This window comes from Pholis gunnellus (assembly GCF_910591455.1).
Source record: "Pholis gunnellus genome assembly, chromosome: 2".
NCBI classification, from domain to species: Eukaryota; Metazoa; Chordata; class Actinopteri; order Perciformes; family Pholidae; genus Pholis; species Pholis gunnellus.
This window is the reverse complement of record NC_136536.1, coordinates 11,896,635-11,909,817: the sequence shown is the minus strand read 5'-3', so window position 1 is coordinate 11,909,817 and position 13,183 is coordinate 11,896,635. Positions and strand designations below refer to the sequence as shown.

The window sequence follows — 13,183 nt, the reverse complement described above, 5'->3', positions numbered from 1 at the left end:
TCGTTGCCACGCAGAACAGTTCTGAAGAGAAATGATTGTATCTAAAAGGACGTTAAGGTGACACGTATTGAGCTGCGTCGTCCCAGTGTAGGATTTATTTCATTCTTTCTTCCCTTCCCTCTCTGTGTCTGATCCAATCTCAGACATATGCGAAACAGAAGCACATTTGGACGGCTGCACCGGAGCTTTTGAAGACAATCTTGATACTCCAAACTGTGGCATGCAAATGAAATTGGCAGCAAAGGCACCACTTCGGCAGCGTTTCAAAGGCACACAGACGGTTCAGTGTTATGGTTGTGAACATAGTGTTGATTCTATGATATGGAGATAAAGATGAAACAGTGAGTGTTTCCCCTGATGAATTTGATTTTATTCAACCATTCCCTGGCTTCTTAATGTTAGTAGCTCTTCGCTGTCCCTGCTGCTCGTTGCTCCACCTGTCTTTAATAACCCCAGACTCCATTATGATTATGATGAATCAAACCCTCTTCTCTTTAATCACTCCAATTGCTATCAAAAAAGCCCTTCCACTTAAGCACTTATTTTAAATCCATATTAAACCAAATTATTCCCTTCTGCCCACCTGCAGCTCTTTAGATTCGTACAGCATGTCACACCGCCCTCTGACCTCCCACTTCACTATTACTTTCCTGTGCTCATCCATTATCCTATTTCTCTACTTTCTACCTTCACTTTTCACATCCATCCACCTTCCCTTTCTTCCACATCCTACCTGTCTTTGCATCTCTTGAATCTCTTTGCACCCACACAGTGTTGGCTCTCCCTATCTTTTCTCTCTCTCTCTCTTGTCTCTCTTTTTGTCTCCCTTTATTGGTCTTTTCCCTTTCTCATGTGTTTGTCTCTGTTTGGTTGCGTCCTCGCCTTGGGATAGAGGCAATCAAGCAATGTGGCCATAATTCTAACAAGATAACAATCTTTTTTGTCCTTTTTTTCGTACTCGATTCACCCTCGAGTTCACCCGTATCAAATGTCTTGGTACGAAGCAGTAAAAACATTCCTCTCTGTTTGGTGATGTCCTGCAGTTTTTCAGATGATTGCCTAAATCTAAAAGCTGCCGTCTCAGTGTCTGATGTTGTCCCTATTTCTCCTCCTACCGTGATCCCTCTCCACTCAGCTCCTTGTGTGTTGCTGTGCAGGAGCAGCTGAGAGCATGCGTCTAAGCAGGTTGGCATAACATTAGAGGGGGCATGCTATTTGATATGGCGGTAATCTGCTGTTAAATCCCCCAAGAGTGAAACAGTCGCCTACAGCTTTGCAGAGATTTCCAAAATGTTTTTCTTTTCTTCTTACTCTTTTTTTCTGTAGTAGTATACCTCCTCACTTAGATCAGCTCTGCTTATATATGTGTGTGTGTGTGTGTGTGTGTGTGTGTGTGTGTGTGTGTATGTGGCATGTATTGGTGTGGAATTAGCAAGACTTAATGTCACTGTCCCCGTTTATGGTGCTGGTTAAGTTAAGCACCCTAGAATTGCAGAATAATGTGATTTAGTGTGGGGCAGACACTGAGGGCAGTGGCGTGTCATCGATGCTTTATGTGTGGCTGGTAAAAGTGGAAGGTGGCTGATAATTCTCTTGGCTGAGCTGATTGGTTTTGTTTCTATGTAGATCAGTTTGGAGAAGCAAGTCCTTCTAAGCTATATTCCACTTCTGAACCACTGATTCCCAGTTTCTTTGTAGCATTGAGACTCGTCCGTGGTTTTTATATTGTAATTTTAGCACTGCTACTTTTGGTTACTCTATATACACAACATTGTATTACATGTCTTTTCATCCGGGAACAGGAATCCCTTCTAGTATGTAGTGCTTCTTAACAATTCTTTCATTTCTTTCCTGTTAAACTCTTTTTTTGGTGAAGTTGTAGATTGTGTCATAAACAGCCTACTAAGGCCAACTTATGATTTTAGTTTGTATCAATAAACTGCTTTTTTAAGCTTCTGCATTTCCAAAATTGCCCCAAATACAATAATGCTTTCATAAGTATGTTTATAAGACTAAATTGTTGATATTATCTTGACATATTTTTGTCCATTACCTTGCTTTGCCTGAGAAATATCACTGTCGGTAGGACTATGTCCATGCTATAAACTATCTATTGATAGCAAAGTAAATCATGCCTTTTTGGGAGTTAATTGGAATTAAAACGCATTGTTTACATTTAACAGTTTATTTAACTGTCGCAGCAATTGTAACCTGAACATGAACGTGTGGTTTTCTTTCAGAAATACAAGGAGTTTGAGCGGGCCGTGCGAGTGCAGGAGATCGACGGGCTGCGTCTGGTAAAGAGGCTGGCAGAGGACATGGAGGAGATGTTTCACAAGAAAGCCCAGGCAATGAAGGTACTCGTTTCTTCCAGATTGTTCATCCATCACACTAAACCGTGCTTAGAATTAAACAAAACACAAGGAAATATGAAGATTTTATTTTATTTCGATATATTTCTAACATTTCACAGACACTGCAGAACATAGCACATAACAATAACTATCTAATCACAAAATAGAAGTAAAAATAGACTCAGTTGCATTGGCTCATTTATTCCCAGAGAGGCTGGGAATGAAAAGCAAAGGTACTCGACAGAGCTCAGTGAAATCACTTGCTGACCCTATTCGATGTCTGAAGAAGTGCTGTAGTGTCACATTGCTTGAGTGGAACCAGACACATATTGCATTTTCTGTGTGTATGTGTGAGAGTGATATGTGAAAGACCGGGTGCTGTGGCTGGGGTGACAGACAGAGAGAGAGACTGTGAGCCACTGTCTGTGTCACTTTATTGACCTGCTCAGACCAACCATCAGTATCTAAGAGGCCACTTTAAGACAGAGCTCGAAACTGAAACCAAAATTGTGTAGTTTTGATATTTGTCTTTATCCCTTGTTTTGTTCAATGCTGTGTGTATGTGGACTGTATAGTCTGTAGCGTTAGTATTCTCAGGTGACCAAATACTGTGCTTAAGTAAGTTCTAGGTACTTAATACTTAATACTTTAACAAAGGATTGTACTTTTTACTCTCGAGCATTTACTTGACAGTCAATGGTTACCTTGCAGATTGAGACATATTATCTACTCATTAAATATGCATTTTATATTAAATTGAAGTATTATTAAGTAGAATTAAAATGCTAAAATACTAAATTATGGTGCATCAGACATAATAATAATCCGATAATTATATGATAAAATAACCCCTGAAAGAGGGCCTTCTGCACAATGGTTACTCTTATTTTTGAAACAAATTCTGTTGATAGTCCTTTTTGGAATGCCTTACTTTCACTCATGTATTTGTTATTGTGGAATCTTCTGAGATGAAAGATCTGAACACTTTATCCACAACTTTTGTCACATGCATACATGTGTTGTATGAACACAATTGTGTGTGAGCATGTCTGGATATGTGTGATCTTGTCAATGTTGTAATAGGTGCAGTTCAGGATGTGTCCACGGTGCATTGCCTCTCTGGCTGCAGCTCTAGCTCCAGGTGATAGATCGTATCAGGACAACATGGTGCTGTTAACACAAATTGGATTTCCCTCTGAGAGTCTGGTCCAAGGATACAAGCTGAAAGGAAAGCGAGGGAGGAGAGAGAAGGACACAGATAGTGACAAACCATTTCCTTGCTTTAGCTTTGCTTATGCCTGTTATTATTCTTATGGTGCCTTTGCCCGCTTGGATTGCATGACCATGTTTCACTCCGTTTGACAGCATTCACATTTCCACCCGTCCACATGCACAGCTGTTGTCACCAAGCAGAGAAGCTGAAATATTTCATGCTAATATGAGTCATCTGCCATTTCAAAAATATGACTCCTACTCTTATACAATGATTGCTGGCATGAATGCAAGGTTCTAATTGAATATTGTTACCGGTTATGTATTAACTCCTGTAATAGAAAATGGAGCACTTAATCAGTTTTGTAATAATAATGATCATTGTTTGGGAATTCAAGCATCGCCTTATGCTGTCCAAACCAGGATTAACTGTATTTCATTTACGGTAGTCGTTTTTACATTACAGAGAGATATATGTCTTGTCAACCTGTTGCAACTGTCCGATGAACTTTGAGTCTGTGCTGTGAGATTAGATCTATTGAATCTAAAGACATAGTGTTGTGTGCCATCTCCTCAAGAGTGAGTTAAATCCCTGGAGGTAAGAGGACTCGGTTGGCTAATGGCTTCTCTAAAGCCGACTGGCCGCGTGCTGGATGCCTGATAATTGTACATCTCAGTGGGGTTATTTGTGCCGGTGTGTGTTCATATGTGTGTGGAGTAAAAGTTATGGGGGTTGATGAGAAGATGAGACGGAATACCGGTCACAGGGGTGATGGAATTGCACTCTAGCAAAGACAGATGAAAGCCGGGGGAGGAACAGGAAGAATAACTGTCATGGGGAAGAAAATTGAAGAAAGTGGAGTGAAGAAAAGGGCTGCATGCACACAGAAGAAGATTTAACCCCTTCTCTGCTGCTATCGTGATTGCACTTCACCTCCGCCTTTCTCATTTTCAACGCCAACAGTTGGCCTTGTGATGGATTGTTAGTCGCAAACATACAATGGAAGTGTCCATGAGTCCCTTTCCCTCTTTTTCTTCATCTTTCTCCAATTTCCCTCTGCTTTTATTACCCAAACTCTCATCTGTCTGGCCTAGTGAGCAGTCTCACTGCTGCCTTAAGCATCCCTCGCTCCTTTGTCTGTCTCCCCCCTCTCTACTCCGCCTCTTCCCATCTCTCCGCTTTTTGCTGAAGTATATGTGGCGCTTCAGCGATTCAATTTCCGTTCAGGCGCTCTCCCCCTGTCCGTCAACGTGGCTTTATCTTCCCATCTCCACGTCGATTCGCCCTTTTTATTCGCCCTTTTTATCGCACACCACCACCTGCTGAGAGACAGCAGCCTCTGCTGCCGTAAAAGGGTTCACCTGTACATACGCTAGTTGATGTCATTCTTTTCAAGTGTGTTGGGGTGAGAGTCTTTCTGTGCGTTCATACTTGTGCCTTAAGATAATGGCTTTAATTTGGAGAGAGGGAGATGGTATAGTAGAGAAATATGTGTATAAGTTCAATTTATGTAGGTTTTGTGTGTGATATTGTGCGTATGTGTGTGTGTAAGAGAGAGAGAGTGACAGAATGTATCCATTTAGAATTGGTGTTTGATTTTGTTCATGTCTCTTTCCTCTCTCCCTTATCATCTCCACATGCTTGTTGCAAACGCAGACTGCTGAAAATAAAAACTTTGGGCGGGAGCAGTTGTGTATGAGGTTGCTTCAGCCAATTGAATTGCAGCTCCATTATTATAAATAAAATGGCCAATGAAACTATGTTTCAAAGTAAAGATTTGCTGGTGAAGGGCGTTGTGTGTCTGTGTGCCCTTGTTTGTAACTTTGACAGGAATGTATGTGTTTCTTCCTGGCCTCAGCTGCATCTTAGCTCGCCATTGTTTAATTACCATTACCTTCATCAGTTCCCGAGTTCTTCTCCTTTCCTCACCTTTCCTCTCCTCTCCTCAAAATGGTGGCAACAGTAGACGTTTAAATAAAAAGTGAACATGTTGTTATCAAAGTTGAAAGGCGTGGAGCTATTGTAATGCCCTCTTTGAAGTCAAGCACGGCTGTGTTTAAATGCACTTCAAAGCAGAGTAGATGCCTCGCTGCCAGGGCTGTTTCTCCTGTAATGGCATTCGGCCTCTGCACGCTCTGTACCTGCTGATATCATTTACCTGTGGCAGCTACGCCTCTGTAGTCCTCAACATGATTACCAGTGTAGTGCAGGCTGCATGTGTATACTTTAAAAATAAAAGGCACACACAGGACTTTAAATGACATTCTCTGCCAGCAAAACCTCCTTTGAAATTGAATTTTCACTTGCTGACATGTACGGGGAATTTTGAACACAAAGCATTTCAACAATGTGACACTACTCGTCCGTTGCAGCAGATGATTTGAATTCAGATGGTTCCTCTTAACATTGCAATTTAATTACTGAACACATGACGACATTGCTCAAAAGAAGTCAGGCAGAGCAAGCAACAACGGTGAAGAGAAAATTAAGATGAATGGCAAAACCCAAACTGTTGTATGTTATCAATATATATGAGACTGACATGGTATATGAGAGCTAAACTTGCTTATCCAGGAATTTCCCATCATGGTTGGCGCACTGTGGAGTTTTGATAGGGATTTTAAATGGCTCTGCCCTTTCCTTCTGTCTGCCTTCCTCCCTGACATTCCACACTGTAACGCTGAGCTGACAGCACTGCTCCCCCCATTTCCCTAATTTTATTAGCTGTCCTCAGTCTCAGATCATTACAATGTCTCTGTGCGTGTTCGTCTGTCTGTGTGTGAGTGTGTTAAGAGTGATGGCTTCTAATGACAAGGCAGAGCCAGCCAGTAGATGTCAGGACAGCGATCTCCTCCTCTCTGGTTGTTTTTCTCTCACTAAGAAGTCACAGTGCGGGAGATGGAATTGTTTTCTAGAGTGATGGAATGGGGATGTAGACAGGAAGGATGGGAAAGGTCAAGAAGAGTCAAAAGTTCAGTCAAGCAGGCATGTATACATACATACAGTGTATAATGATATTGGGTATGGCTTAATCGTTTATCGTCATATTTTTTCTTTTTTCTCTCTGCTCCTCTAGGTGAGTGTACAGTTTTGTTTAGTGTGTGTGTGTGTGTGTGTGTGTGTGTGTGTGTGTGTGTGTGTGTGTGTGTGTGTGTGTGTGTGTGTGTGTATGTATGTATATATACACACATATATATCCTTAAATGAAAACATTCAAGGTGAAAAAGAAAACTTTCAGTCTAGGCATAAAATGAAAGTGTGACGAACAAGTAAATGTGAGACAGAGGAGAATGGGCTGGCAGGGCGCTGGTTTAGGTCCTTCATTTTCCCTTTGTATTCCCTGTCAGTCAGCAGAACTGTTGAGAACTTGTCAAGTATTGATTATTGGGACTTGGTGTTTCAAACCACACACTACTCCCCTCCCTCTCTCTGTCTTTACCTTTGTGTCTGTCTGTCCAGCATGATCTGGGTACTTGGCTGCTACCCAATCTAAATGTGCAAAACAGAGGAAGCAAAGTGTCACAGAGCACTTTTCCATTTTGTTGATGCTGCAACTCTTCCCTGGCTGCTTTGACAATATTAATTGCTGTCCCCAGTGCTATTGATGGGCTGACCCCAGCCAATCCCACTCAGCCCAGCTCAGGTCTCGACGGATCAGACCTCTGGCAGAACCAAGACCCACAGGACATGCACTGATCCAGTAGTCCAAGGCTTAGTTAGCATTTCCTCTCACACCCTAGGAACAGCCATACATCTTACCAAGCACAAGCATGCCAAATTATTCAAGTGCATCAGCTTAGCACATGTTTATCTACGGTCGCACTAGCTATTTTTGGTATTTAGATGTGAGAAAAGGTATTCAACTGCTATCTACACATGCAAACAGAGCTGATAAATACAGCTCATCTATATTTATTTGGGTTGCTGTTGGCAAGTTGTGTATTAAATAGCAACTCTGCTCCATAGAGCAACATGTTCAGATCATGTTCTCATCAAATTATAACTCAGAAAGATGATTACATGGAAAAGAGGAAAACTTTGAACCCTAAGTACAAATGCATGCTGAACCAACAGCACACAGCACCTCTGGGAATGTGAGTTAGAATTGGAGTTGACTGTGGTCTTGTTCTTGGATACCTCGGGAGAGCATTCAGATTCAGGCCACTGCCCTCCCCTCCTCCTGGTGGAGGGAATGTGTTGAGGCAAGGCTTAATGTACTGCTTAAAAAAAAAAAGTCCAACACTTCCGCTACCAGTCAATAATGTATATGACCCCGCGTCCACCCCTCCTCTGCTTCTCTGACAGCAGTTGTTAGCATAGTTCAGCAGGCAGCGTTCGCTAACTTTCACGGCTTTAGTGTTGCATTCATAATGGATGGACATTTGTTAAGGTCAGTTGCTTCAACCATCAGGAAACTGCACGGCAAGTACAGCGCAAGAACAATGAGCCAATCAAGTTGACAGCTTAATGAGGGGGATCGTTTATGAACTTTTGAAAGTGTAAACAAGCTGAATCTTTTGTCAGGCAGATCATAATCACAGGATGTCAGATAATGAAAGGGGGTAGATGAGTCCAAATGTCAGAGAAATTGACTGGGTGGGTGGAAGGAGGCGGAATAAAAATGATGGAATTGGAACGGAAATTGTGTTGAATCGAATGGGAAGACATTGCTTCAACGTATACTACTAGGAAACTGGGGAAACATTAGGAAAGTCAGATGGGTCTAAACCAGTCAGAACCAAAGATCTGATCAAAATATGTATTTTTATCATGGCATATTAGTCTCGACTGTAGCAAAACACACAGCTATCTTGTCATTAATGACATAAATGTCTTCCATACATCTACTACCTTCTGTTAGGTCAAAATTACTTATCTTGATGCTAATTTTCCGTTCATATGCATACTTTTCTTTATTAATATGCTTCACCTGACAGCTCCAAAGGACTGTAGAAAGTGTTGGAGGAGCAACAGGGGGGCTAGATATTGTTATGAACTTGTTCACACAATTGTTTCCTGTGGTTAAAAAAAAATCAGCATATAAAATGAGCGTACGGTAATTTAGAGATAATGGATCCTGACCCGGACCAGACCAGTCGGGTCTGGTCTAATCAAGGTTGTGCTGAGAATTAAAGCTCTGTAGTGATGATGGAGACCAGCAGAAACGCATCAGGGATCTGTAATCAGGTAGAGATGCCAGACTTCTCTTCTCACAAATGGAATCCAGTCACCACAGCAAGTCTTGTTAGCGCTGTGTGTTCAGCTTTTACTCTTGTTAGCTGCAGTGAAGGCTTGTGAATGTGGACGTTTGTGTATGAGCGTGTTTTCAGGGAGACAACAGGGTCTGCCTCTCTGACTGTGCCAGTTTAATTATTGCTGTCATCTCATATCAAGCCCTAGCCTCGACAGAATGACTTGAGAGAAAAGTAATTTCCTCTCTCTTTTAAACTGCATCATATACTTTGGCAGGACCACCTATTGACAGAAAGACGTGGCAGGCTCATTTGAATATATGCGAGACACACAAACACATGCAGACAGACCGCACACACGTTTGCGTGCGCCCACAGTGACACAACGTACACACAAAGACAAACACACCACCTGGAGTGTTCATCCTGGTGATATGCTGGAATTGAAATTCACAGGAGTGAGCAGTACCTACTTATCTCTAATCTGTTTTTCCGATTGAAAAACTCCCTCCTACTATGCAAGTTATTTTTACCCCTAGAGCTTTAACTCCCATCATCCTGCATGGTAAGTAAGACTACATGAATAGCATGCCAAAAGAGATTATTCACAGGTGGGAATCAAGTGTTCAGTAGAGATGAAATTATCATTGGCCATGTATGATGACAATGTAATGTGTAATTGTTAAAGCCAGTTGCTTTTCCTGTGTACACATATGGAATATTAATAGACTCAATTTTAAATCACAACAGAGGGAAATTACACATTTATTTCAGACCATCTTACAACTGCTTATTGAGAGAAGTTATTTAGTTGACAACTTTTTCTCTATAAATAAATGTATGTTCAAATTGACACACGGTCTATACCACAGACTTGTAATTTGTCTTTCAGAAACGTCCTCTGCATGTCTCCTTACTTACACTTCCATTGCAGGTTTTAAAAAACACACAAAGGTCCAACAGCGCTTGTTAACCTTACTTAAGTCAGTGGAAATGTTGTAAGCTAGCTAGCAACACAGTCAATGACCATATGAACAATAGACTGTATATTAGAATCTTCATATTTAAAGATCTATCTTGGAAACAGACGATCAAAGTTATGGAAAGTTACAGTTGAGGTCACACTTCGTTAAAGCATGAACTATGCACAAACTATCTTATTAATACCAAACGTATTACAAAAAAACACTTACATCAGCATGTTGAAGAAAATACTTAAAATGACAGAAACCATCTTGTGTGTACTTTTTGTAATTTTAGTTAGGCCCATGTACTATCCGCTTACTTGGAGAGGCGGGGTTTATGACCTATAATGCTGCCAGCCACCAGGGGGCAGTCAAGATGATTTGGCTTAATTGTTGAGGAGCTGTCACGTCGTCCATCTTTATATACACACACATACTGTACATGCATTCAATTCAATCAGATTCCATCACACACAGTGAAATACTTTCATACCCTCTCACTCATTGATTGACATTTGCAAAAGTGGCTGCATGACAGAACTGTTCAAAGGGCTAATATCTTAACACGTGTCAGTTGAGAATAACATTAACACTTAAGCACACGCAAACACACGACCACACCGTCACACACTCACAAATGCTGAAAAATGTGATTCTATCGACAACGGCTTCACAGGCAGCGTCTGACATTTCGCTGGGAGTGTGAGGCTAAGCGTTCAGACCTTTAGAGAATGCTCTCATTTCTCCCTTGTCCTCCCTTTATTCCAGCATCCCCATCTTGTTTGTTCCTAGAGCACGCTTTGTTGTGGATTTCCATTAGATGCACCTGCCTGAGGTTTTTTGTGGTGCCTTTCAATGCCCGAATGCACACATGCTCTCACATAGGCATAAGAGTTTGTGTTTCTAAAAAAGATCTGAAGAAGTCCAGGCCAGAGAGGACAAAGAGGTGTTCGCTCTGTCGTCTGCTTTTCTCTCTCAGCCAATCAGACCACGGAGGAAGCAGAATGTATTCATAAACCTATAGCCGAACAGAACCAAGCACAGATTGATATGCAACAATATTCAATGGCCAGGTGTGTTGCTATGGTGAAGAAACGGATTGGCCGGGCTCTAGATTACAGTGTGCTCTTCCCAAAACAGCCTGCCTGCACACACAGCAGCAGCGCAGCACACACACACAGACTCACACATGGCTCAGCTGATATAAGCTGGCTGATTGCAGTAGTGTTACGGGTAAAGCCATTTGAATGGAAATGCGAAATGGAAGTGAATTACCAAAACTCATAGACACCAGGACCAGCTGTGAATGAGAGAAATGACTTGCTGTGAGAACACACCATGCACATGGAAGTAGAGGGAAGTGCTTGTGTGTATGTGAGATGCCTGAAGCTGTTACTCGGGGCCCAGAAACCTAACATCAGGGCCTTCACCTTAAGCCTGTTTGTATTTCGACCGTAGACTTTTTTAATTGGGTACAAATTCACAATTTCCTCACAGACCACAGAGATGAGTGACTGGCACAGTGACATCAACCCTTTGTGTACTTCACATACTCTGATGATACATGTCACTGCCATACTTTGAGCACTCAAGTGACAATAACTCTGTCACAACAAAATTGCCAAAGAAACAAAAAATTAAAGTCGGATATGCCAATCCATTCATTTTCAAACCATAACAAAACCACCTTTACCCCGCCTCACAGTCAAAAACCATAGACCTAGCTGTGCGCCGCCTGTATCAAATTAGTCCTACACTTAAGTAGACTACCATGGCTACCCACAGCGCCATTCATTAGCCACCAAATGGTGCCAACACCCACTTTCATCCACAGCAAGACAGTTGAATGTTCAACAGCTTCAAATACCAATGACTCATTATCGACAATAAACTCAGTTTGATAACACCACTGCTTTTCATAAACGATCCCAGCAAAGACTCCATGTCTACGAGAGCTCTCTGTTACCCCTCACCTCCTGTTGTTTTGCAAAAACATGGCCCCTCCTCCTCCATCTTTCAAACATGATCAACAAAGCCATAACACACCTGTGGCACTCGCAATAGCAATTGACTTTTTGGTTAAATACAGGATTTAAAAATGGTCAAGAGCTTGCTTTGAGTGGAGCGTTCTCCCTGAACAAACTGTTTGTTAAAATATCCCATTAATAGTTTTGTCAGATTTTCCATGCTAAACAATTAACTGATTATTTAAACAACAAGTAACATTATCACTATTTGAAAGTACATGAAGGTTTACATTATGCTGTAATATTTCTCTCTCCTGTTTGCCACTGCACAACAGATGCAGGTCTTAAAGCAATGACAACTTTACGTGAAAAACTTACATTTCTCCCTAGTCATCTTTCATTTGAGAATGATGACCGTGATTGCCTGTGCAAAAACGTTACACGCACCACCCTACAGGCACACACACACACACACACAGCAGACAATAGCAGCAAGAGGGTGATGATAGAGTGAGTTTGTGTGTCATTGAGTGTATGAGAGAGAGAGGGAGAAAAAGAAAGAGTGCATGTTTTAAACAGCATGAACTGGTGATAGAGTTTGTTGTGGTAGTGTCCAAAGAACCCGAGGCAGTCATTACCTCTACTACTGAACCAGTTAGGAAAATAGCCTCTTTTCAGAGCTGGCCAAATGTCTGTCTGCTATCTGTATATTTATGTGTGTGTGTGTGTGTGTCTGTCCTGAGGGCTTGCTGTGTTGCTCCAGTGCTAAGGGGTACTTGTAAAGCCAGTCATAAAGCTACTTTCTGTAGGGCTGTTTCTCAGCCTATAATTATTTGACCCACTAATCAATTAACTTTCATACTAACAGTTTCTTTCCCTCCTCCCCTCTTGCAGAGACTGGTGGAAGCGGCAGAGGAAGCCCACCTGCAGCATGAGGAGGATCCAGACCTGCAGGTATGTGCGTATGGAGCTACAGTATATTCTGACAACACACACACATTATTACAATCAAGATGTTCATTCCCTGTTCTTGTAAGCTCATTAATTAAATCATGCAGAAAATAATTTCTCCTTCAGAGGCCAGTGCTTCTGTGATTGGACCCCAGTGAGACAAAAGGTTCAGCGAATGACAAGGCCCCCTGTAAACACAACAGAGGAGAGGCAGAGAGAAAAGGCATTAGGAATCTTGTTCTGCAGTCTGTTTCGCTTGACTACGCTTAACAGTCTTTTCTCTTTTAAAAGTGTGTGTTTCTCCACATCTCTCTATAATCATTTTGTCAGCATTACGTCTGTCTGCCACAGTCACACCGTCTGGTGTTCACATTCCCACATGAGCAAACAAACATGCATACAAAGAACACTGTATACACATAAGAGTTTTTTGTTTTAATTGAACAAAGAAGAAATCCACCCCACTCTTCGACATCTGTTAGTCACTTACTGTGGATTTATGGGTCCATCTTGTTGAATGATTTGTGCATTTTGTGGATAA

At 41.6% G+C, this 13,183-nt stretch overlaps 1 protein-coding gene across 1 annotated transcript in view; it reads left to right on the top strand.

Moving 5' to 3' along the window:
• cacna2d3a (calcium channel, voltage-dependent, alpha 2/delta subunit 3a) overlaps positions 1 to 13,183 on the top strand; it is a gene marked incomplete at both ends in the record, with an annotated part of 101,591 nt that overhangs the window by 17,813 nt on the left and 70,595 nt on the right. Inside the window, 2 exons of the mRNA XM_079168214.1 lie at positions 2,241 to 2,357; positions 12,586 to 12,645. Of these exons, the coding sequence (XP_079024340.1) occupies positions 2,241 to 2,357; positions 12,586 to 12,645 (177 nt within the window). The remainder of the gene's footprint in view (positions 1 to 2,240; positions 2,358 to 12,585; positions 12,646 to 13,183) is intronic.